General features: G+C 40.3%; 1 protein-coding gene across 5 annotated transcripts in view; it reads right to left on the reverse strand.

Annotated features, from left to right (window-relative positions):
* The window catches only part of ENOX2 (ecto-NOX disulfide-thiol exchanger 2), a 278,642-nt gene that overhangs the window by 48,045 nt on the left and 203,866 nt on the right, over positions 1-26,731 (reverse strand). For all 5 annotated transcript variants that reach the window (XM_047764464.1, XM_047764463.1, XM_047764462.1 and 2 more), the window contains 2 exons: positions 20,073-20,228; positions 9,487-9,693 (listed from right to left, as the gene is read on the reverse strand). In XM_047764464.1, coding sequence (XP_047620420.1) covers positions 9,487-9,693; positions 20,073-20,228 — 363 coding nt within the window. The remainder of the gene's footprint in view (positions 1-9,486; positions 9,694-20,072; positions 20,229-26,731) is intronic.

Genomic DNA, 26,731 nt, shown 5'->3' on the forward strand with positions numbered 1-26,731 from the left:
TAAAGAAAAGAGTGAACATATTAAGTAGAAACACAAAAGGCATAAAAAGAACCAAAATCAAACTTTTATAGATTTAAACCACAATGTCTGAGTTGAAAAAAAAAATCACTGGACAGGACCAATGACATAACAGACATTGTAGAAGAAAATATTAATGAACTTGAAGACATAGCAATAGAAACTATTCAAAATTAAATATAGAAAGAAGACAAAAAGAAAAAAAAAAGAGTACCATGAGCTGTGGGACAACTTCAAGGGGCCCAATTTATGCCTAAGTGGGGCCCTGATTGGAGACATGGGAGGGAACAGAAAAAAATGTTCAAAAAAATAAGGAAGGAAAAGTGTCCAAATTTGATTAAAAAAAAAAAAAACCCTCAGAGATCTAAGAATTTCAATGAACCTCAAATACAAAAACCACGTAATAATCAAATTTGTCAATATTAGCAATAGAGAATCTTAAAAGCTGCCATTGAAAAAAGACACATTTTAAAAGGCAAAAAACTCCACACAATGTCGGAAAAACCAAAAAACAAAACAAAAAAAGGAGTTCCTGTCATGCTTCAGCAGTTAATGAACCCAACTAACATCCATGGCCTCACTTAGCGGGTTAAGGATCCGGTGTTTCTGTGAACTGTGGTGTAGGTCACAGACATGGCTTGGATCCCGCATTGCTGTGGCTCTGGTGTAGGCCAGCAGCTACAGCTCCAATTGGACCCCTAGCCTGGGAACCTCCATATGCCATGGGTGCAGCCCTAAAAAGACAAAAAGACAAAAAAAAAAGACCCTCAAAAAGACAGAAAAAAGACATATTTAATGTACATAAAAACAAAAAGATAGATAATATATTTCTTGTTGAAAACAATTCAAACAAGGAGATAGTGGAACAACATCTAAGAAAGAAAAAAAAAAAACCTGTCGACCTAGAATCCTATACCCTGAGAACATATCTTTCAAAAAAAGGGGGAATAAATTCTTTCTGATACATACAAATGCTGAAAAAATTTATTAGGAGCAGATTTGCACTACAAAAAATGTTAGAGGAAATTCGGAGTTCCTGTTGTGTCTCAGTGGTTAAAGAATCTGACTAGGAACCATGAGGTTGCAGGTTTGATCCCTGGCCTCGCTCAGTGGATTAAGGATCCGGCGTTGCTGTGAGCTGTGGTGTAAGTCAAAGATGCGGCTTGGATCCTGAGTTGCTTTGGCTCTGGCGTAGGCCAGAGGCTACAGCTCCGATTAGACGCTTAGCCTGGGAACCTCCATATGCCACAGGTGCAGCCCTTGAAAAGGCAAAAAGACACACAAAAATAAATGTTAGAGGAAATTCAATTATAGAAAAATGACATCAAATGGAAATCTGGATTTATACAAAGCAAAGAAGAGCATATATAACATGATTTCGTTTATATGAAACTCTGGAAAATGCACACTAATCTGACAGAAAACCAATCAGTGCTTGCCTGGGAGAGAAGTGGGGAAGGGTAGGAAGAAGGGATTACAAAAGAGGCATGAAGGAAGCTTTTTGTGAGAGGTGTACATACTTATTATTTTGACTATACTGGTTTCACAGCTGTGTGCATGTGTCAATAATATCAAATTGAATTTTTGAAATACATGAAGTTCACTGTATGTAAATTATTATACCTCAATAAAGCTGTTATAAAGAATAATTCCCAGTCACACTAAAACATTCTGTTTAGAAAGAGGATGAATAATACAATTTCATAAGCCAACTGTGCTAGGGCCTTTTATAGTTTACAACACACTTTCACACCCATTCATCTTATTTGATCATCTGAGCCATAAGAAAAATGGGGTTAATAATTATTACTGTGACTATTCTCCCAGGATTGTGGAGAAGATCAAATGGGAGGATGATGTGAAAACTTTGCATAAACACACACAAGATGCTGTGATGTTACAAGGTGGTGCACTGTGCACAATGCCAGCTCCAAAGCTGCTCAAACTCCAATAGAAAAAATGATTATTTCTATATTTCCAGCCCCCCTTTTAAGAGATTTTTGTTTGTTTTAAACTCGTTCTTTTACAATGTGGGAGAAAGCCATCCAATTCAGGAGTATTTTGGAGTTCCTGTCGTGGCTTGGGGGTTAACGAACCCAACTAGTATCCCTGAGGACAGGAGCTTGATCCCTGGCCTCAATCAATGGAGTAAAGATCTGGTGTTGCTTGAGCTGCAGTGTAGGCTGCAGATGCACTTCGCATCTGGCATTGCCGTGGCTGTGGTGTAGGCAGGCAGCTGCAGCTCCGATTGGACCCCTAGTCTGGGAACCTCCATATGCCGAGGATGTGGCCCCAAAAGGAGAAAAAAAAACAACCCCCCCCCAAAAAAAAACAATTTGGGAGTTTTCTGGCACTTGTAAACTTTCAGGGAGTAGGTTCAAATTTAAAGGGGAAAATTAGCTGTTTTCACATCACTGATTGCAATCTTCTTTCCTTTGGCAGTCACGACAATGTTTCCAGGAGGTGGCTGTTATTAAAGAACTGATTTCAATGATGTTTAGATGGCTGCCTCCTGAGCAGCATGTCTTTTTTCTTTTCTTTTTTTTTTTTTTTTTTAGGGCTTTACTTGCAGCATATGGAGGTTCCTAGGCTAGGGGTCGAATTGGAGCTGTAGCTGCTGGCCTACACCAGAGCCACAGCAATTCGGGATCCAAGTTGTGTCTGTGACCTACACCACAGCTCACAGCAACACCAGATCCTTAATACACTGAATGAGGCCAGAGATCAAACCTGCGTCCTCATGGATACTAGTCAGATTCATTAACCGCTGAGTCACGACGGGAACTCCAGCATGTCGTCTTATATGTACAACTGTTCAGGGCTTTTCAAGACAGGTCTTATTAAAATAGTCTTGTCTGTTATGCAATGTTATCATTGTAAGGGCTGTTAAATCTTCAGAGTTAGATTTTAGAGCACTTAGTAAATGTAAAAAGAGCATTCTGCATCTGCCTCCTCCTCTCCTATCTCATGTTACCAGCCTACTTTTTCAAATGCTCACTACTTTTTCTTTTTTTTTTGCCTATTGCAACAGGTATCTGATGGATCTCCTTTCCTCATTCATTTTTATACAAAGCTGTCAGATTAATCTTTCAGAAACAATCTTCTTCCTTGTTCCCCAAATTTTTCAATAATTTCCTCTCACCTGAGGAGTAAAGACCAAATAAATGTTAAGCCTTTCAGAGTGTGCTAACAATGGATGTTTTTCCTCCTCCTTCCTTGTCTACTCAGTACACAAACCACACTCATTGTTTCCTACCATGTACTTTTGCTCATGCTATCTCTAAGCCCCATTGTTCACATTCAAATGCTTTTTCTTTATCAAAGGCTCGGTCCAAATGCTACCATTTTTGATAACCTTAGTCAGGAGCCAGATATTTTCAATCTCTTCCCCCCCGCCCCCCGCTTCCTCTCTCCATCTCTCTCCTCTAAACTTCCATAACACTTTACCCATACTTCCCATACAGCACACATAACTTTTTCAATCTGCCATTGTCATTAGCACTGCGTCTGTCTTATCACTGTCTGGAGCAATGCCTGGTGCTCAGTGTTTCTTTAAATGAATGTATAACTGCATTTTAACTCTCAGTTCATTAAGGGGAAGAACTAGGTTTTACCCTTTTTCTACTCTGCATAACACTTAGCACTCTGTCTTATCACTGTCTGGAGCAATGCCTGGTGCTCAGTGTTTCTTTAAATGAATGTATAACTGCATTTTAACTCTCAGTTCATTAAGGGGAAGAACTAGGTTTTACCCTTTTTCTACTCTGCATAACACTTAGCACAATAGCTTATACAAAAGAGATGTCCAACAAGCACCCCTGTATGAATGAAGATTCTGCCACCATAAAATGTCTAGCACTTAGAACCAATTCTTCCAAACTTTTAACCCTTAGTCAAGGAAGTAGTTAATTGTTCCATGTCCTTTCCAATTACTCTGTCTTCTGCCTTTAGGCTTATTTGCCCACTGCCCCACAAGAAACAAAGGTAGTTCAAAATGAGCAAAGGATCAGCCATGAAACGTTATCTTGAAATCACCCTAAAAGGCAACGAGCTTCACTTTATAATATTTAACAGAAATCATTCCAATTATGATCCTTTGCCTCAGTCTCCCCAAATCTGAACTTTAACCAGGAACAAGATACTTTATGCGAAGTAGTTCTTGCTATCTGTACTCTAACTACCATAGTATATAAGCCACTATCACTTCTGGATTAGACAAATGCTATGGTTAGCTAAGTGATCTCCCAGTCATCACCGCTGCCCACACCCTTCAGTCCACCTTTTACCCAGAAGTGACATTTCTAAAATGTATATCAGGGAGTTCCCATCATGGCTCAGTGGAAACAATTCTGACTAGTATCCATGAGGACACAGGTTCGATCCCTGGCCTCACTCAGCATTGCCATGAGCTGTGGTGTATGTCCCAGACGTGGCTCAGATCTGACATTGCTGTGGCGTAGGCTGGCAGCTGTAGCTCTGATTTGACCCCTAGCCTGGGAATCTCCATATGCCGTGGGTGCAGCCCTAAAAAGACAAAAAAATCCAAAAAAAAAAAAGTGTGTCAGATCATGTCACTCTACTCCTTAAAATCCTCCAATGGCTTCCCATTGTATCCAACATAATAAATAAATTACTGTAGGGGTATCTTGGAGATAGTGTGGGTTTGGTTCCAGGCTACCACAACAAAGTAAGTATCACAATAAAGTTAGTCACACATATTTTTTGGTCTCCCAGTGCATATAAAAAGTATGTTTATACTGTACTGTAGTCTACGAAGTGTGCAATAGTACTGTGTCTAAAAAAGAATGTATATACCTTAATGTAAAATATTTTATTGCTAAAAAATGCTAACTATCAACTGAGCCTTCAGTGAGTCACCGGCTTTTTGCTGGTAGAGGGTCTTGCCTTGATGTCAATGGCTGATGACTACTCAGGATGGTGGTTGCTGAAGGCTGGAGTGGCTGTGGCAATTTCTTAAAATTTTAAGACAACAATGAAGTTTGTCACATCAATTGATTCTTCCTTTCACAAATGATTTCTCTGTAGCATGCAATGCTGTTTGTTAGTATTTTACCCACAGTAAAACTTCTTTCAAAACTGGAGTCAATCTTCTCTAACTGTGCTGCTGCTTTATCAACTAAGTTTATGTAATATTCTAAATATTTTGTTGTCATTTCAACAATAGCATCTTTACCACAAGTAGATTTCATCTCAAGAAACTATTCGTCTATAAGAAGCAACTCCTCACCTGTTAAAGAGGTACCTATGAAATGACATACATTCTTGAAAAGCCACAAACTCCTGATCATTTTGCTAGTATTGCTTCTGTGTCATCACAGTTTCTCTGTGGTGTCCTTGTCTCTACCTCGAATAATAATAATCTACCTCAAATAAACTGGACCATGTCTATGAGGAAGCAAATATTTTTATTATCCCTCCCAAAGGTCTGGAGGACTGGGCAGGAGCGTGGAGGTCCTCTGGTTCATCCTATGTAAATTCTGAGCCAGAAGCTGGGGGCCGGGCCCTGGTCTTAGCATTCAGTTCACAGCTACTCTCTTCCAAGCACCTATTTCAGTGTTTACTCCTAGTGTTTCTCATTATACAGTTGCCACATATGCAAAATACAAAAATGACCTAATTTTTTTTTTTTTTTGTCTTTCTAGGGTTGCACCCATGGCTTATGGATGTTCCCAGGCTAGGAGTCAAATTGGAATTGGAGCTATAGTTGCCAGCCTAGGCCACAGCCACAGCAATGCCAGATCTGAGCTGCATCTGCGACCTACACCATAGCTCATGGCAACACCAGATCCTTAACCCACTGAACAGGGCCAGAGATCAAACCAGCATCCTCATGGATACTAGCTGGGTTTGTTACTGCTGAGCTACAATGGGAACTCCTACTTTTTGTTTTATTTCTATTTGTTTGTCTTTCAAACAGCAGGGGTTTTTTTTAGGAAGTACTGTGTCTACAGCTATACATAAAAAAAAACCCTTGCGGTGTCTGCCTTATTCATCATTTGCACCTCTACCACATGGCACAGTGCCTGGCATACAGTAGGCCTTCAAAAATATTGGTAGAATTCAAAAACAAATGACTAAATCAGTGAATGGTTATTTCTGGGGGTAGGATCACTGTGGATTTTCTTTTCATTCTTGCTTTTTGTTTTGTCTTCTTAGGGCTGTACCAGCGGCATATGGAAATTCCCAGGCTAAGAGTCCCATCAGAGCTGCAGCCACTGGCCTCCCCCACAGCCACGGTCACACCAGATCCACGCCTGTCTGGGATGAAATTGCAGCAATTCAGTCACATCTTCAGGTTCCACTTCACTTCTAATTCTAGTTCTCTTGCTATTTCCACTGCAACTGCAGTTACTTCTTTCACCCAAGCCTTGAACCCCTCAAAGTCATCCATGAGGGTTAGAATCAACTTCTCCCAAACTCCTATTAATGTTGATATTTTGACCTCCTCCCATGAATCATGAATGTCCTTAATGACATCCAGAATGGTGAGTCCTTTCCAGAAGGTTTGCAATTGACTTTTCTCAGATCCATCAGAGGAATCACTATCTATGACAGCTAGAGCCTTACAGAATGTATTTCTTAAATAATAAAGACTTGGGAGTTCCTGTCATGGCGCAGTAGAAACGAATCTGACTAGGAACAATGAGGTTGCGGGTTCGGTCCCTGCCCTTGATCAGTGGGTTAACGATCCGGCATTGCCGTGAACTGTGGTGTGCGGCTCGGATCCCACGTTGCTGTGGCTCTGGCGTAGGCGGCCGGGGGGGGGGGGGCTACAGCTCCGATTAGACCCCTAACCTGGGAACCTCCATATGCTGTGGGAGCGGCCCAAGAATAGCAAAAAAAAAAAAAAAAAAAAAAAAAAAAAAATAATAATAATAATAAAATAAAATAAATAATAATAAAGACTTGAAAGTTGAAATGACTCCTTGATCAGAATGGACATTGCATTAGCAGGCATGAAAACAACACTAACGTCATTGTCCATCCCTGTCAGATCTCTTGGGTGACCAGGTGCATTGTCAATGAGCAGTAATATTTTGAAAGGAATCTTCTTTTTTCTGACAAGTAGGTCTCAGTAGCGGGCTTAAAATATTCAGTAAACCATATTGTTAAACAAATATGCTGTCATCCAGGCTTTGTTGTTCCATTTATGGAGCATGGGAAGAGTAGAAATTAGCATAATTCCAGAAGGCCCTGGGATTTTCAGAATGGTAAATGAACACTGGCTTCAACTGAAAGTCACCAGCTGCATTAGCTCCTAACAAAAGAGTCTGTCTGTCCTTTGATGCTTTAAAGCCAGGTGCTGACTTTTCCTCTCTAGCTATGAAATTCCTAGATGGCATCTTCTTCCAATAGAAGTCTGTTTTATCTACGATGAAAATCTGTTGTGAAAATCTGTTGCGTAGAGGAGCCACCTTAATTAATTATCTTAGATGGTCTGGATAACTTGCTGCAGTTTCTGCATCAGCTTTTGCTGCTTCATCTTGCACTTTTGTGTTATGGAGATGGCTTCTTTCCTTAAATTTCATGAACCAACCTAGGCTAGCTTCAATCTTTTATTCCGCAGCTTCCTCACCTCTCTCAGCCATCACAGAATTGAAGAGTGTTAGGGCTTTGTTCTGAATTAGGTGTTGGCTTAAGGGAATATTGTGGCTGGTTTGATCTTTTAGCTAACTAAAACTTTCTCCGTATCAGCAATGAAGCTGTTTCACTTTCTTATCATTTGTGTTTTGCTGAAGTAGCACTTTCAATTCAAGAACGTTACCTTTTCATTCACAACTTGACTGTTCGGCATAAGAAGCCTAGCTTTTGGCCTATCTCAGCTTTGGACATGTCTTTCTTACTTAGCTTAAACATGTCTAGCTTTTGATTTAAAGTGATTCTTCCTTCACTTGAACACTTAAAGGTCATTGTAGGGTTGTTAACTCGCCTAATTTCAATATTATTATGCCACAGGGAATAGGGAGGCCCAAGGAGAGGGAGAGAGATGGGGGAACGACCAGTTTGTGGAGCACTCAACACACATATGTTTATCAGTTAAGTTCATGATCTTATATGGGTGCCGTTTGTAGCACCCCAAAACAATGACAATAGTAACATCAAACATCACTATAACAAATACAATAACTGAAAACTTTAACATTTTCCAAGAATTACAAAAATGTGACACAAAGACATGAAGTGGCCAAATGCTGTTGGGAAAATTGCTTTGATTGCCTTGCTCAATGCGAGGTTGCCGCAAACTTCCAATTTGTAAATAACACAATTATCTGAGAAGCACAATAAAGCAAAGTGTGATAAAACGAGGTGTGCCTGTACATATTATAAGGCCCAACATAATTTGGAATTGTTTACCTATCAGGTTTCATTTCCCTTCACTGCCTCTGCCTCATTTACTATGCTCCAGTCATGCTCACCTTCTCCCCTTCGCTTCAACATGACAAGTCCATTTTCATCTCAGAGCCTTTGACTTGTTCTTCCTTATTTGGGAATGCTCTTCCCACAGATGCTCACATGGCAAACCCCTTTATATTGTTCAGATCTCAATTCAAATGTCAGAGACTTGCTTTCCCAGAAACCCCAGATACAGTAGCTTCATAGCATTTATTGGTAATTAATGTTTTTCCATATATATCATATTTTGCCATCTTCAGAATGTAATATCCCTGATGGCAGGAATCTTGTCTGCCTCAGTCTTTGCCATGTCCTCAGCAACCTAGCATTCTGATTAGCAGTCAATAAATATTTGATAACTAACTAACCTCCACAGTTATTTTTGAGCATCTACTTTTGTACCAGGTAATGTGCTAGATGCTGGGGACTCAAAGTTAAATACAACACAGTCTGACTAAGGAGTCCACACTCTGTTGTAGGAGACAGAGGTGGAAAGAGACAATTCTCCAATGGTGTTACAGGTGTTATTTTGGGTGGAAGCACCACCCATGATGGAGGCACTGGGGAGGGGATGCCCAAACAAGCCTGGGGCAGAGTGGGAAGAGAAGTCAGAGAAAACTTTCTAGAAAAGGTTATGACTGAGCTGGAGCTTTAGAGTATGAAGATATATGTATGGTGGGTGGGGGTGGAAAAGATAATTCTAGTCAGAGGAAAAGGCTTTTGTAAAACACCATGGGCACGTTCTGGGAACTAGAATTAGTTTAGTGTGGTTAGGACATGGAATGTGAAGGAAGGATTGGGAAATGATGCTGAGAGGTAAAACAGCTAATCAAGGCCTTTAGATGCTACAAGTAAGGAGTTTTGGAGTTATCCCATAGGCATTTGGGAACTACCTAAGAACTTTAAAGGAAACTGGGTAGTAACATGCATTTTCTATGAAGGCAAAAGAAGTTGCCACTAAGCCCAAACTTTAGCTGCCACAGATGCAAATATACTGATCCCCAATCCCTGTGTCATGCCTGGTGGGCACAATCCTTACCAATGAACACTTACCAGAAAGATAAAGGGCTTTGTCCACCATGTACTCCTCAGCAAAGCGAATGTGACAAAAGTTTTTTTTGCTCTTCCGAATAGCAATGATCTCTCCGCACTGCTCGAACACTTCCACGATGATCTGCTCCGTCCCATTTTCAGGCAGGCCACCCACAAATACTGTTTTGCATCCTGGTGGTCGTTCTCGGGTTGCAGGAGGTGGAAGGTCTAAGTGTAAGTGCAAAAGCATTAGAAATTAAAATGTTTGCTTGGAACAGACCCCTTAGAAACTTAGCATGTTCCAGAGCTAGCACTATTGTCCCCATCAGACCTTTGCCTAAGAGTCCCAGAGGCATATGGCCTCCAAGGTGCTCATCTCTGCTCCCTAGCAAATTGGTTGCATGAATCTGAGAATTATTTTATTCAATGGTTTGGTGACCATGATGTATATATATCAGATAATGACTCAGACCCATCTGTCCCACCAGAAGTTCTTTAATTTTGCTCTTTAACTTTGTTGTCACAACCTAGCAATGCCCAGTTTTCAGTCATTTTTATTAGGAAAATAGTTAGTGGAAAGAAATTCCACTCGGTTTAAACTCTTATTTTTAGGAATTCTCAGAACCAGGGTCCTTGAGAGAAGGGTTTGTTTAATTCAGTTTGTAGTTATGGTATTCTCTCTGTTCATGTTTGCTGACAGAGCTGTTTCAGGATGAATTTGACAGTGATGAGGTAAACGTGTACAAAAAGATGTATAGCTATCAGAATGATCTGTTTGACAAAGTTAGCTAGAGTACCAACCATCCCTTTTAGTTTTTGTTTGTTTGTTTTTGATACCAGTGAGCTCTTCCTCAAATTCTTTGTCTAGAGACAATCATGCAGCATTTAGAGGGAAAGTAAGCTCATCTAGGAAATCATTAAATAAAGTGAGATAAATTTGGCTGTAGAGAATTATTAAAAACCTACTTAATGAGATGATTCTCCTTCTGCTTAAAAAAATGCTTTCTATTAACTTATATATACATAAAGCCTGTTGTACCTGCCAGCTCCTCATTGCTATTTATATGTACCAAAGCATTTTCCAAGCAAAATCCTATAGTTCATAGCCCAACAAAACAAAGCATAATGGTCAAGGGTTTTTCTAGTGTTGGTTTTGTATCTGCAAGGATTTATTTTGTGTAATCTGTCCTTTCCATTCAGCTCTTAACAGTAAATTCTCCCAGCTCAAGATTTGGAGAGCTCAACAACCAGTGATTACGGCTCACATGCAAAAATAAATGAGTCTCACTCGTAGATTAGGCCAAGGCTCCCACCTGACTCTTATCCAAGTTGGCAAGCAGATGATTTGAGTGATTCCTTGGCTGTTAGCATCTGAAGCTTTCTCATTTGCTACCAGCCTCTGTCTTATCAGTGTGGGTCAGAATAATGACGTTCTCATGATGCCCTTCTTCCCTCTATTTAGTCAATAAAAGGGGTAGAAGTATCCAGGGAACTTACAAAATTTCTGTTAATATTTGAAATAGATTCTGAAATATTTGAAAAGGATTCTAGAAATCACACTTTTAGTGATTCTCCGCTCTGGCATCACATTAGAATCAGCTTGGGAGTCAAACAGTGCCTGGGTCCCATGCAATGAGTCTGATTTAAATAATGGGAGGTGCAGCCTATGCACTATTTTGTTAAAGCTCTTCAGGTAACTATAATGTGTAGCTATGGTTGATAATGACTGACTTGGTCTAAACTTCTAATGTTATAGAGGAAAAAAACCTTAGCTAAGTGAGGTTGAGGGACTTATTTGAATCAGATAGAAAGAGAAGGAACATGAACTTGGAGCAGTTAAATCTGGTTATTCACTGTCTGTATGACCTTGGGAAAATTATGAAACCTCTGAGAACCTCATTTTTATCTTAAAATAGGAATATTGTCCACTACCTTACAAAAGTTATTGCAGGATAACAGATAATCCACTGCCTATATTGTATGTGGTACAATGCCTAGCACTTGATAGTTTCCCAATAAATTATAGTCATTATAGTGTTATTATTATTTACTGTGCTAGAACTTAGGTTTCCTAATTACTAATCTGAGGCTTTCTAAAGCCCTATCTCTATTCCTGAGTGGTATCTAAGATCTGGACTTCTAAACTCTCAGTTCTTTGCTTTATCCAGGTCTTTAGATAAGGCTGGGTTTGAAATCATTCTTCTCTCTCTCTCTCTCTCTCTTTTTTTTTTTTGTCTTTTTGCCATTTCTTGGGCCGCTCCCACGGCATATGGAGGTTCCCAGGCTAGGGGTCGAATCAGAGCTGGAGCTGCCAGCAACACGGGATCCAAGCCACGTCTGCAACCTACACCACAGCTCACGGCAATGCCGGATCGTTAACCCACTGAGCAAGGGCAGGGATCGAACCCGCAACCTCATGGTTCCTAGTCAGATTCATTAACCACTGCACCATGACGGGAACTCCTGAAATCATTCTTATTGACAAGGGTTATCGAACCAAACTTGGGTCAGCTACCCCCCACCAACAGTAAAGCCAATGTACCAAAACCAGGTTTTCTGAAGGAGAGTACAGCATTTATTGTAGGCACCAAGCAAGGAGAATGGGCAGCTCATGCTCAAAAGACCTGAGCTCCCTGATGACATTTGGAGTGGGGGCTGCAGGGTACATGAATTTCTTCTGACTGGTTGGTGGTGAGGTAACAGGTGATGTTCCAGAAATTTCAATCATCAACCTTCTGCTTCCAACCAGTCTGTGGTCTAAGTATTATGAGCACATAGTCACCATCCTCTACCTGGGAGGGGTGGGGGGAGGGAGGTGTTTTAGTTTCTGCATAACAACTCAATATGTGTCAGAATGTTACACATATTCCTTGAGGAGGATCTAGGACCCTGTTTTATTGCTGAATTATCATTCAAGCTATCTTTAACTGCTTTTCCTTTGTTTCTGTATTCCATCACTTCACCAATTAGTAACTGCTTGTGCCTACTCTTTGGCACTCAGGGAAGGCCCAGGGGACCAAAGCCACTTCCTATAAATAAGAAATGGGGGACACAGAGGAGTTTTTATATCCTGTAGGGCCCTGAAGGGTGCTGCTCAGTTTCAGAATCTATAGCTGTAAAGACACATATGATTTTGACCATGGAACACAACCCAGCCACTGACTATATTGATAAAGAATTTTCAAGAATATCCATTTAGTTAGAGCCATGTTTTCAAATCTAAGGATTTAGAATAAAATCCTATTTTGGAATCCTTCTAAAGTATACTATTTAAATGGATTTGATGATAAATCATTTCTGTGAGGCAAATAATCACCTTTTTTATTATTTGAGTTATCTTAGTTAGGTCTACCTTTAGATCCATTGAGAGACTCTAAGGAATATCTGGTTACTGCTGTAGTTACACATAACTCTGATAGTACAAAGGCTCTTTCCTTTGACTATATTTGTGGGATTAAAAATTCTGTGGTGAAATCATTACCCCATTTAGAAGCTATGATTATTCTGTGGTGACTGTCTACTAAGTAAAGGAGCATAAAAGACACTAAGAGTAATGTCAAAAATTCTGGGGACTATTTATTTTCCTTGGGTAAATGTAGAAAGCCTCTTTGATAGCATTTGCTGAGATTTAGGTGTACACCACCAGCAAGGCAATGGGCTGTACTATCTTCCTTAATGGATAGTACTTGTTCTTTAATTAATGGCGCAAAGTACTTTGTTGTCTGGGCCTGATTTTCTAATCCCACTGAAATACAGTGATCTAGGCATAGCAATGGTGACTTCATAGGAGAGCAGATTCAAAGTCCACCTATTAATCAGGTAATGTGCTAAGCTCCTGTAATAGCACAATCACCACTTTGGATGGAGAAGAAGAAACTTCCACATAAAAAGTTTCAAGATAACTGAGAGTATAAAGAACTTTAATCTCTGGTAAAGGAAAAGGAGGAGCTTCTAGCAATTCTAATTACAACTAAGCACCCACTCTGGGGAGCTGTGTTGGGGAAATCAGCATTAAGATCAAAGTCACTGCTGATCTTTGAGAAGTGAGGCACAGAGCAGCATAGAGGCCTGATAAACAATTCACATCCTGCTTTTCAAAGAAACACCACAGATCACTCAACCGGTTTACCAGAATTTACATACTGCAAAATTTTTGAGTTGATTGTATTAGACAGCCCAAGATTGAAAGTCCCCTAGATAATCAGCAGGGGTCAGATATATTTTAATGTAATCCTAACTGATTGGAAGTAATCAGAAGGCCAGCAAATCTTTATTAATTCTCAATTTATCCACTTTCTCTAATTTTCTTTATAGAAACCAACCCTAGAAGCCAAAATGAGTTCAGCCTGTTTTGAGATGGTAAAATGAAAAAAGTTGCTCTCTTTCTGGCTCCTGGGTGCTTTCCTGTACACAGATAGCAGCAGATGACATCCCACCATTTATTTCACGTTCACTGTTATTTCACTGTAAATGAAAAATGCAACCTCTCCATACAGGTCTATCAGCTGAAGTGAAAAATCTTGACAGAACTGACTTCCCTGGAGGGAGGGTGCTGTCCTCTTCTTATACTACCAACTGAGAACTGTTAATTGGGAATGCAATAAATCTCTGATAGCCTCTCTGTGAAAAAAGTAACTGTGTTCCTGTGAGCTTTCTTTTGCCATATCTCTGACTCCTAGGAATCAGAGGGTGTTGCTTCTACGACAATGGGGTACTCATTCACCATTTAGGATACAGTCAGCTCCAGTCTAGTTTGACCCATTGAATTTTTATATCAGAGCTGGTTTTGCCTAGTCCTGATCAGAGAGGTTAAGTTACTTACCCAAGATTTCATGGCTATTTAGTGATGGTGAGCTGGGATATAAAATCAGGTTTATGTCACTTTAGGGCTCTTAATCATTACACCAGGCTGCCTGTTCCACTGAAGGTACAAAACTCTATGTGCCACCTCTAATTTGCTCTTGCTTTTCCTAATACATTTTGAAGGACATTTGCTTAATAGTGAATAATTAAGTGAATAGTGCATAACAGGTGAATAATTATTGTGGTAGCTATGTTTTTAATGTCAAGAATCATAGTTTTAGAATTGGAATAAACCTCGGAGGTATCTAGGCTAATCTAATCCAATAGCCTCACTTTACAGACAAAGAAACTGAGACCCAGGGAGGTCATGTGACTAGCTCAAGCTCCCACACGTAGTTGGTGACAGAGCTGGGAGTAGAACACAATTCTCTCAACTTTTAATCTGGTAGTTTGTTCATTATACTATAATACCATTTTTTTTTTTTTTTTTGCACATTTGATGTAGTTAGACCTATAAAGTCTAGTGGTCAGTTGCTATATGTGTCTGAAGCTCAGAAGAGAGCTATGGACTGAAAATATAGAACTGGAAGTCGTCAGCATATGGGGTAATTACTCCATGCTCTCTTGGTTTGATTCCTAGACCTCTGACCTCTCCTTTTGCATTCATCCATACATCCCTCCACCACTCAAGAAATATTTATTTAACACTTACTACACGTCAGATCCCAGTGCTGCAGATATATCAGTGAACAAAACAGACAAAAATCCCTGCCTTTGTGGAGTTTACATTATATAAATTGGGTAGTTTGTTAAAAGGTAATAAGTATTATGTGAAAAATAGAGAGGGTAGGTAGGACTGGGAGTGTGGCAAGGAGGGCTGAACTTTTAAAGAGGTTGTCAGGGTCACTGAAGAAGAGATAGTTGAGCAAAGACTTGAAAGAGGCGAGTGAGTTAGCCATGCTGATATGTAGGGGAAGGGTATTCCAGGCAGGGGAAGGAGCCAATACAGAGGCCCCATGATGGAAGAGTGCCTGGTTTGTTCACGGAACCGCATGGAGGTCAGTGTAACTGGAACAGTGAGTGATGGGAAGGAGAGTAGTAAGAGACAAAGTCAAAGAGACAATGTGAGAGAGGGAGGCCAGATCATAAAGGTCCTCCTGTACCATTAAACAGACTTTGGTCTTTATTGTGAGTAAAATAGGAAGCCATTAAAGGGTTCTGAGTAAAGGAGGGACATGATCTGACTTAGGTTTTAAAAAGGATCACTCTGTCTGCTCTCTTGAGAATACACCATAGGGGTCAAGGGTAAAAGTAGAAGACAAGTTAAAAGGCTATTGCAATAGTTCAGAAAATGTATTATGGTGGATATAAGCTAGATCATAGCAGTAATCATAAAAGATATCGTAGAGTTCTAGACCTGACAGAGTTTTCTAACAGACTAAATATGGTGTGTGAAGGAAAGACAGTAGTTAAGATTGCCCTTAAGTTTTGACTGAGCAATGGAAAAGATGTAGTTGCCGCTTTCAGAGATGGAGAAGGATACTAGTGGAGAAGGTTTGGGGGAAAATATTAGGGGCTTTGTTTTAAACATACTGAATTTGAGATGTCTATTTGACATCTAAGTAGAAATATCAAGTAGGGAGTTGGATATAAGTTTAGGGTTCAGAGACAAGCTCTGAGCTAAAAATACAATTTAGAGTATCACTGGCATATAGATAGTCTTTTTTTTTTTTTTCAGCCATTAGATTGGATGAGCATATCAGAGGTATGAGTACAGACAGAGAAGGGGTCCAAGGACTGAGCCACAGGACTTGCCATTGATAGGAAGTCAAGGAGAACAGAGGTTATCAGCAAAGGAGACTGAGAAGAAACAACCAGGGTAGGGAGGAAAGGGTGGTGAGAGTGTGGTGACCTGGAAGCCAAGTGAAGAAAGTATATCAGTGTGTAAGGAGTAATCAGATGTGTCAGATGTGGCTATTAGGTCAATTAGGAAGATAATTGAGAACTGTCCACTGGATTTAGTATTGTGAATCATTATTCTTAAATACGGGATGTTTTGATAGGGGGGTAAGGCAAATGCACAAATGAAGATCATTTAAAAGAGAAGAGCAGAACTGGAAACAGCATGTAAAGATGATGTCTTTCAAGGACTTTTGCTGCTAAGGGGTGTACAGAAATACAAGCTCTTCTTTCTCTTTTAAATTTTGTGATGTTGGTTTTTCAATTTTGTTTCAAGAACCAGCTCTTGGTTTTATTGATTTTTTTCCTATTGTTGAGTATCTATTTTATTGATTTCCTCTTTGATCTTTATGATTTCCATCCTTCTGTTGACTTTAGGTTTTGTTTGTTCTTCTTTTTCTAATTCATTTAGGTGGTGGGTTAAGTTGTTGATTTGTTATTTTCTTTCTTTTTTGAGAAAGGCCTGTATTGCTACGAATTTCCCTCTAAGCACTACTTTTGCAGCATCTCATAGATTTTGAATGATTCAAGAAGGATGAAGGGGTCACTAGTTCTATATATAGAAAAGAAATAAAGTAATTTAAGGACTAAAAGGTATCCATTGGATTTAGCACTTAATATTTTAGTGGCAATGCATTAAAATGATGAATGATTAACTACTTGCTTTAATTTCCATACCTTCCACATGGAAGAGTTTGAGAGATGGTAGGCTTGGAGTTGCACTGGAGAGGAGAATGAGATTAGGAAGCAGTTGAACTTGACTAAATGGTAGGCAAATGGCAAGTAAAAATGATAGATTGAAGATGGTCATATGATGCAGTAGAGGCAGAAAAATTAGGATCACTAAGGCAAAGAGCATTGCTCAACACCTAGTTCTACAAGGGTTAAATTGTAACCCATTGTACTTGCTGATGGACAGTGCACCTTGGAAGGAATTCAGATGAAAAACAGGATGAGGTACTCTGTTCTTTGGATAAGCAGGCCCTCTGGATAGTTATATGCATATCTCAGGAAGAATCTCAATGACTCCAGATTCTTGAAGCATCTCATACATAGAAAAGCACCAAAATCATTACCTTGAGATATCTGCTCTTTGTGATTAGCAGTAATCATTTACTAAGATGTATGCTCAACTGCATGTATTTTCTAGCCAAAAATCATAGATAAACTGGCCTCTCTCCTACCTGTTTGGAGTAGTTTTACTCAGAGCTACCTGAGTGGCTATCTCCCAGGCTCTAGTCCTCAGCAATACATTGAATAAAATTTAAACTCACGACTCTTATTGCATGCCTTTAAGTTGGCAAAGCAGACCAGTGAAAGGTTTTAGAAGTTCAGGATTTGGACTCTGAATCTGTGGGCAATAGGAACCCCAGAACTTTTATTAGCATTCTAAATATGTGACAAGCACCAGAATGAAATGTTAGGTGGGAGAAAGGGGAAGAAGTTGATAGTAAAGATACTTTCTAATGGAGCAGTAAGACAGAAGAAGATCGGATGTGTGCATAAAGAGGCTATTAGAGTCCTTAAGTCACATGACCTTATTGCTGAGCGGCCACTGAGTGCAAGAGAATACACCAGAGACCAGAGGCAAGTAGGAGTAAGTACGGGGGTTTATAATCAAGGCTTTATCAGACAAGGTTGGTGGGCTCTGGAGAAGATAAATCAATCATACTGAATTCCTACTCTTCCTACTTGCTCTTTGCATTTCACCTTCACAAAGTCTTAGGGCTGTTAAAAAAAAAAATGGCAGTTTTGCCATGTTCTCAGCAGAGAACTAAGAGAGCCTTCTCTGTTAGTGTTTTCCCCATCTAATTAACCCAAGCCCCCTTTCAACAAAATTCAAGTTCTAAAAAGGAAACAGAACACCAGTTTACTTTAACCTGTGTCAGGAGTGTTATATTTTGAATTCAATTCCAAAGCCAGTTTCCTTCCCAGAAGCCACCACTTCAGAGGCACTAATTGCCCTGTCAGCATTCTCAACACGAAAACAAATAACTAAAGGATTGAGCTGTGAAGGTAAAATGCTTTTCTCTTACTCTATGGCCCTCCCAACTCAGAATTGTGACAGCATGGCTGTAGGTGGGGAAAGATTAATGTATTTGAGAGGTATCTTTCTGTTTGTTTTACTAAAGACTCTCACAAGTTAGAGCCTCTTTAAACCATAGATTTTTACATTCAAAGACTGCTCAACGATGTGGTTATACAAAAGATACATGTGCTATTTTTTTTGAAATGCAGAAGCTGAACATCCTGTAAAGTCATCTCCTGCACCCAGCCTAGACATTATAGGTTTTGAACAATCCATAGGTTTGATAAGACCTGATTGAGACAATGAAAGCCTAGTGCAGGAGGTTTTAACACTGAAAATGTCTAAATTCATAGATTTTGAAGTGGAAAAAAGTAGTATCCGGGATCCACAGCTTTCTCTAATACAAAAGCCACACACTGGAAGAATGGGGGAAAAGTTCATGGCCCATTTGTAGGGACAGTGGCACTAAGAGTAAGAGACAAGGGGACCACAGTACTGCTCATTCACCTAGGCACTAAACACAAATTCAAGAATGGCCACTTGAGTTGGCAGGTAAGGCCTAATAGAGCCATCTTATTCTCCATTCCCTAATTTTCCCTGACATGTTCACTCTTCTCCTAGCTGCTAGTCCCCTGAGCGCTAGCCTCCTAGATTTCTTATTGGCCTGGAAGGAAGTACCCTGCTGACTGCTGAGTTCAAAGACCTGAAGAAGGCATTGAGAAGACATTTCACTTAGCAAAAGGGGCCAAGATGATTTGTCCAATCAATCCTGACTCCAAAATTCTCCTGGTTATGAGCAGACCATTCTAAAAAGAACCTGGGTCCTTGCCAGGGCTTGATTCCATGATTATCTGATTCCCATGTAAGGTAGGAGATGAAATAATTGTCTAAAGTCACATGTCAAAAGTTCATGTTTATCATAATGAGGCAAGTTCATTTGATCTATGGCCTGAACCACTGAATGTGTCGCTTAACAGACAGCTTTAATCTCTCAGCACTATAGTGTCGGATTCCTTAAGTAGGCCACCCAGCAGCACTAGAACTGTGGAGGAAGCTTTAATGAGGCTTGGGTCATGTGCAGAAGTAGCTGCTGATCATTTAAAGTAAATAAAATCCCACACAGATCCTGAAAAAAGTTTGAGTCAATTTTTACTGCTGCTACATTTTAACAGAAGTATGGCCACCACAGCTCCACAGATGTTTTTAAGAGTCTAAGGAAAAACCTATTCATAACTGACAGATCCCTAGATCATTTCCACGTGAACTGCATTGACTGGGTGGCTGAAAGTAGCTTGTCTCAGTCTCAATAGTCCTCTTTGCCCTCATAGTAAGTTGAATCTCACCTCACTGTCTATCACAGCCCATCACTGAATAGCAGAAGTTTGAGTGATGTGTGAATAGCTGGTAGCAGTGGAGGATTCTTAGCACCAATGTATATTCTCATGTGCCCCAGGCAGGCTCATATCACACTCTATTTCTGCCATCATCAGCATGTAGGCCAATTATGAAAAGCAGAGAATGTAAATGACAATGTTGAGAAAATTGTGTCAGGTGCCTCCTTCTATACTAATGCACTTAAAAACTCCTTACCAGATGACACTAGAAACCTGTTTTATAATTTGTACTGCAACCAGCACACAGAAATTTACCGTTCTGTGCATAAGTTTCAGCCTTGCTCGGTAAGAGGTAATTTTTTTGTTTTCTGGGGGAAGCTCTTGCACATACATTTATGAAGCCCTTGAGTATTCTTTTGGAAAAGAAGTGTTCCCAGACACCAAAACATTGTGACGTGTGTGGAGAAAAAGCAGAATATTACTTGGATTTGGAGGGAAGAGCGTGCAGCTTTTACAGTGTATGATCTCCTTTACTACTGGCATATCTGGTGGAATTGGAGGAGGTACTATTCCCAAGCCAGGCATCATTGGAGTTATGGGTGGAATTCCAGTCATCATTCCAAGGGCAGGATCAAAGTCTAAAAAAGGAGAAGAAAGAGAACAATAAATCATATCTGGCAAGGTCAAGTAGAGGCAGAATGCTACCTTATAAGCTTCAGACCAAAGGTCTTTCTTAGGCAGAAGCAAAATATTTAAGCAAGCATGTTATTAGAATTACCAGGTCTTAAATACTATAAGCATGCATTTCCCTTTTTGGCTAGGGCTGTTCATTTTCGTTTGAGCAGTGCCTATTTCTCTCCATCTCATTTTGACATTCAAGGCTTTTCGTAATATGACTTTGCCTTGTTCATTGATCTTGCCTCCTACTAGTTTCCAACACACACCCTCTGCTCCATTCAGACAAGGCTTCTTGCTATCCCTTGTAACACTTCCTGTCTTTTTGCAGCATAGCATGGCATTAAGAGTGTACGGTTTTAGGCATCAGTCAGACCTGGGTCCTAGTTCTACCATTTGCTTAGCAGGATGAATCTTTTGAACCTCCATTTTGTCATTTGCAAAATAGGGTTAATTCCACCACTTTTATACAGAGCTGTGAGGAATAAACAAAACGATGAATAAAATGTGCCTTCTATTATGCAAAGCACAACAATGCTCAATAAATAACTATTCTCAGCTATTGTTCTCCCTGCCTGCCTAGAATCATTTGAGCATCCCCCAATTCTCCACACCCTTCAAAGCCTGGCTTCAAGTCCCATCCTCCCTGAAGCATACTTTCCAGGTAATTCTAGTTCATTCTTATCTCTGTGTCTAAAAACTGTTCTACACCTGTTACCACTGAATTTTATTTTGCATCATCTTTTGCTTTATTCAAAGATACTTATACAATGTGTGGGAGTCCCTTCAAATGAATGTTTTTATGGACCTTGTCTAGATACACAATTTGATTCACCTCAAATCATCGTCAACACTATTCTGGTGCCCAACCTCCTACGATACCATGAAAGAAACACCATAGCAGCCAGATGGAGTGAGTTACTTGCCAGGACAGTCTCATGGGACCAAGACTCTGGGAGGACTCCATACGTATGAGTTCTGAAGCTTCTTGGGGCATCTAGTTGATTCCACATGTGGGGTAGAAGATCGAAGAGTGCCTCAAAGGGGAGAAATGGGGGATGGGGTCCACATAGGTTCAATTTGAAATTGGGGCTCCTTTCTCAGATGACACTACAAGCCTTGGTCAGTCTCAGACACTGGAGGGGAATGTAAAAAATTTTGAGAAAGGTGCTTCTTTCCATCAAGACCCACTATAGGATATGCCCTGGACTTGGGGTACCCATCCTGATGGCACTACTTATCTGGCCAGTCCTCAGCTCTGGAGAAGGACTTAGAACATATTGAGACAGTCATTCCGAAGCAGGGGGTTCCCCGATGTGAGGGGTCCATGGCGAGGACCCCGCTTGCCTGGCTCTAAAGGTGGTACCGATCTGATTGGTTAATTTTTCTCTCTATATCCAAATGCAAGTTCTTTGAGGGAGGGTGTGCATTCTCCTTCATTTCCCCACCTCTCCCCCTGCCCTCTGTTATAGAATGCACAATGTAAACAAAGAAAGTATGGCATGAGGAGTTCTGTAACGTAGAGGTCATTGAGGTGGCAGTGGCAGCTCCTACTCCCCCAAACCTTATCCTGCTCACCACTGAGGCCCGAGGGGCAGCGCCTTTAAGCATGGCCTCAAGGTGGCTCTGAATCCCCTGGGTGGGTTGTAAGATGTTGAAGGAGTTGGATCTAAACAGTGGGAAGAATCTGCAGTTCATACAGAAGCAGAACTTCTGATACATCAGGCCAGAAGGAGGGAGTCTTCTGACTGGGTAGATAGGTAGGCGGGGAGTTCCTGCTGTGGCACAGTGGGTTAAGAATCTGACTTCAGCAGCTCCGATCACTGCGGAGGTGTGGTTTGGAGCCCTTGCCCAGAGCAGTGGGTTAAAGGATCCAGCGTTGCTGCAGCTGTGGTGGAGGTCACAGGTGCAACTCAGATTCAATCCCTGGCCTGGGAACTTCCATATGCCATGGGTGAGGTCATAAAGAACAAAACAAAACCAAAAACAGATTAGGTAGGTGGGTGGCACAAGGCATCCCCTCACTGCAAGCCAGCCCAAGAAAACTAGGGCATTCCCATCTTCCCATGTGCCTGTCATGCTGAGATGCCAAGACCTGGAATGTGTTTGGGAAAAAAAATTTTCTTCTAAGAGGAAATTTTATTTTTCTGAAAATGAATTTACTTTTAGCCCTCATATGTTATCTCACCTGACACGGAAGTACACACACACACACACACACATACACACACACACACACACACACACACACACGCCTGTGCACACACAGACACACACTCCTTCGCTTCCTCCCTGTGACTCTCATATCTCTACTTTCCCTCACATGCTAGTTATATGACCTTGAGAAACGTTTCTTAACATCTGTGTGCCTCCATCTCTCTTTTTGGTAAAAGTAGGGATAAATAATGACATTTAGCTTAAAGGATGAAAGGGCAGTACAGATAAGAGAATCTCTGGCATGATAGGTGGTGGTCTTGATAGGCATGTTTCTTTCCCTCCATTCAAGACATGAACACAGACACACACACACACACACAAATACGTTCACTTATTTAGGCACATCCCACAAACATCTGTGATAGCCTCCTATTTGTCAGGCTCTATGTAGGTGGGGTGGGGGTCCAGGTCTTTTTTTTTCCATCTTGGAGAACTGAAGGCCCCTGACACTCTGTGTTCCTATGCTGTAGAATAGGAGCGCTGTAGTTAAGAATGCTATTTATGTCTTTGGAAAATTTGATTCCTTGTGTATAAGATTTTGGAAAAATTGTTAACATTATCTCCCCCATTTACAAACTTAATTTTCAATAGGAAAAGATCAGATTAGATTGTGTGCCAACTAAACAATCCCATCTATTTTCCCCCTCCTACTGAAATGTTTGTCTTCCTTTTTTTCTGCTTGCCTCCTCATTGTTATTCATATAGTTCTGTCACTCACAACTCTACCTTACCACAGATTACAGAAACATCAGTTCATTAAACAAGTTCTGCCACTTCAACTGAGAAAGAAATGCCTGTCTCCATGTACTGTCTACTAATAAATGGAGACAAACAAAAAACAAATACACATGATAAATATAACTCCTGACTGATGTACTCACCACTGTGCTGTTTGGTATGATTACATGAATATTTTATGAAATTCATTTAAAAGCAAGTGTATTGATGACATACGGCTAAAGCCAGAGTAGATAAACTCCCTTTCTTTCTTGTGCTCAATATGCCAAGAGTCCCACTGCCTAGCAGGGCTTGCTGGAGGGCAGGTTGTACATTGCACGTGGGCTCCTATCACATTATTTCTTTTGCTTATCTTCAACCACTAAGACCAAAGTAGACTTGAAATTCCAATACCAACCCAGAAAATACCACTTTGAAATCATGGGCCTTATACAAGTATTACAGAACCTGAAAAAAATCAAAGTCCAACAATTTAAAACGCATTGGGAGTAGAAAACCAGAGAAATTCTCTCCCTTTCCCGGCCCTGTTCTGGCTTGAAGAGTATAGCCAACAAGTACAAGTATTACCACTTAGGTTAGGAATTCAAACTTCTGAAGGAGATTTGAGGTCATTTTACAAAAGGATTATGGAAAAGGCCAAGGTATTCCCCCGAAGTCTTTTTACAATAAATACCCTGTTCTGTTTTGCTTTTACCATCTCTTCTAACACCCTTTCCCTATTGGCTTCTTGACTCTTGGCATGTCTGTAGATGGAAGATGTTGGTTTGTATTCCCTCTTCTGATTCACGTACTTTCCAGACTCTCAGCTTACTGGAAATGCTGCAAATGTTGTGTGTTAGTTGGGCCAGCTTGCTCCTCCGAGATGCAGCTCTATTACATCTCTATTACATGATTTTAAGTAATGTTTCAGTGTAGCCTTGAGCCTTCCTGCTGCCTAGCAACTTGCACTTAACTCAACCTAGAGTAGTTATCTAGCAATATTATCATCCTCCATTCTCGGTACACATCTGAGCCAGGGAACTACAATGGAGGAAAATGTCGGTTCTATGCTTCCATTTAGTCATTCATATATCTATTCTTCAATATTTTGATGCCAGGCCCTTTGCAGGTGTTGGGGTTGAAGAAGTGAGTAAGATAAAATCAATAACCTCAGAGTTTAGTTTGGAGACAGCTATGTAAAAAGTTATAATGTTTTATCATCCATTATTATCACCATCATAATTGTTTATTGGATGTTTACATTGTGCTAGGGACTATGCTAAGCATTTTATATAATCTTATTCCAAAAGACCTGTGGGCTAGGTATTGCTATTATCCTTCATTTTATACATAAAGAAACTAGGGCTCAGAAAGGTTTAGTTACTTTCCCAAGGTTACACAGCCAGTAAGAGGCAAGACCCAGAATTCAAATCCAGGTTGGTCTAACTTTAATGCTCTTAACTACTGCACTGTCTTTCAATATAGCATGAAAATTGTTTTAATAAATTAATTTAATTACAGGTATAAGATGAACCAGATATGGTGAAAAACATGGCAGATGAATAACAAAATACTTCTATATAATTCTTTCTTCCAAGTGTGGTAGAAAGTTGAATATAAATTCTAGATTTCCCTCCTATCAAGAGGTGAGGTCTATGCCCCATCCCCTTAAAGATCTGGATGGGCTCTACAATGGCTTTGACCAACAGAATATAGCAGAAGAGATGTTGTGCTCATTTTCAGACCCAGGCCTTAAGAGAGATAAAAATTTCCAGTTGTCTCTGGGAACACTTGCTATGGGAGCTTCAGTCACAATGGAACATGTCTGACCACCATGCTAGAGAGACCATGTGGAGAGAGCTTTAGTGTAAATGAAAAGGGAGGGATCCAGCTGAGCCCGTGTTTTATCTGTCCCTGCCAAAGTGCCATGCATATGAATAAAGTTGTCTTGCAACCTCCAGATGAGCCTACCACAGCTGAGGCGTCCCTATTGATACCATATGGAACTGGAGGATTGCTCATTTAAATCCCGCCCCGATTCTTTATCCAGAAAAATCTTAAAATATAATAAAATGATTGTCTCAAGCCAGTAAGTTATAATGTGTTCGTCATACAGCAATTGGTAAGCAGACTATGCAGCATGCCTGAGGGAGGAGCGGGGCGTAATTGGTGCATAGAGTTAGCTATTTTCAAATAATGAAAATAGAAAGAACACCAGACACCCAACTAGACTGACACTTTTTCTGATTATTGAAAAGGTGCTTTGGGACCCAGCAGGGCCCCATAGCCACTGTCTTGAGCAATTGTTAACACTGCACTATTGCTGTGTAGAAGGGCCAGTTGGAACAATGCCACATGACACACTCTCTACCCGATGTACTAAGACTACAGATGTCTGCAAAACACTAGAAACTTTAGAGGCTGCCCATCGTTGATGGCTGACAAAGACACCACATGTGCCAATTTTATGGTTCAACCCTTGATATTTTCCAGCAGGCCAGTTCATGATGGCTTTCTTCCTGCAGACAGCAATCTCAACTTTTGTGGCAGGGGAGGAGGATGGTGTCCATAGTACTACTGCTCATTAATTGAGTGTATATGAATTTTCAGGTTTTATGCAAATCATCTCACTTAAACTTCACAACAGTCCTAAGGAATGGACAATATTATTATTCCCTTTTGTACAGATGAGGAAATTGAAGCTTATATAGATAACACAGTAAGGCCACACAGTAGGTAGCTTTTACTAGCCATGCTCTCAATTATTAGTCTATTCTGCTTCTCACAAAGTCCATGGGTTCACAGGAAAAAAAAAGATGCTTCTTGTCAGATTAAGTTCTATATCTACTTACTCAACACGTAGCATCCTTCAAATGTTCCTGTTCAAGAGGCTACCTTAGGGTTGCATATCTCTACTCCTAGAATTTCCTGTTGAGATATTCAATATATGTATTGTCACAGGGTTAAATGTTCTAAATTCAGTGTCTCAACTTTGACCCACAGGAGAAGTTGGAATTGTGGCAAGTTATGAACTTTGAGGTAGGTGGATTTAGGAATTAACATTTACTATTCTGCTTGCCTTTTTAGAACTTGACCCTGGTTCTGGCTGGCTGTAGGCCCCTTTGTACCCTCAGAAAGGCTTTGCCTACACTTAGTGACTTCTTCCCATCCAGGTCCTTCGAGGCCCACTAAAGCCATTTCCAATCTTTCAGGTATTCCAGAGACCCTTTGAGCACCAGGAGGTAGTTTGTACTCACAGTAAAACCACTGAAATGCAGCTATAGATTAATCTAAAATAAGTGCTCCAAATAGGATCTAGTTATATATACATAATTAAGCTATTTTATAGAAAATTATGATTCTAATTCAGGTATACATTTCTGGTACATTATTGCTACTTCTTTTTTTTTTTTTTTTGTCTTTTTGCCATTTCTTGGGCCGCTCCCGCGGCATATGGAGATTCCCAGGCTAGGGGTCTAATTGGAGCTGTAGCTGCCAGCCTACGCCATAGCCACAGCAACGCAGGATCCAA

Source organism: Phacochoerus africanus, chromosome X, assembly GCF_016906955.1.
Source record: "Phacochoerus africanus isolate WHEZ1 chromosome X, ROS_Pafr_v1, whole genome shotgun sequence".
In the NCBI taxonomy this organism is placed as follows: Eukaryota; Metazoa; Chordata; class Mammalia; order Artiodactyla; family Suidae; genus Phacochoerus; species Phacochoerus africanus.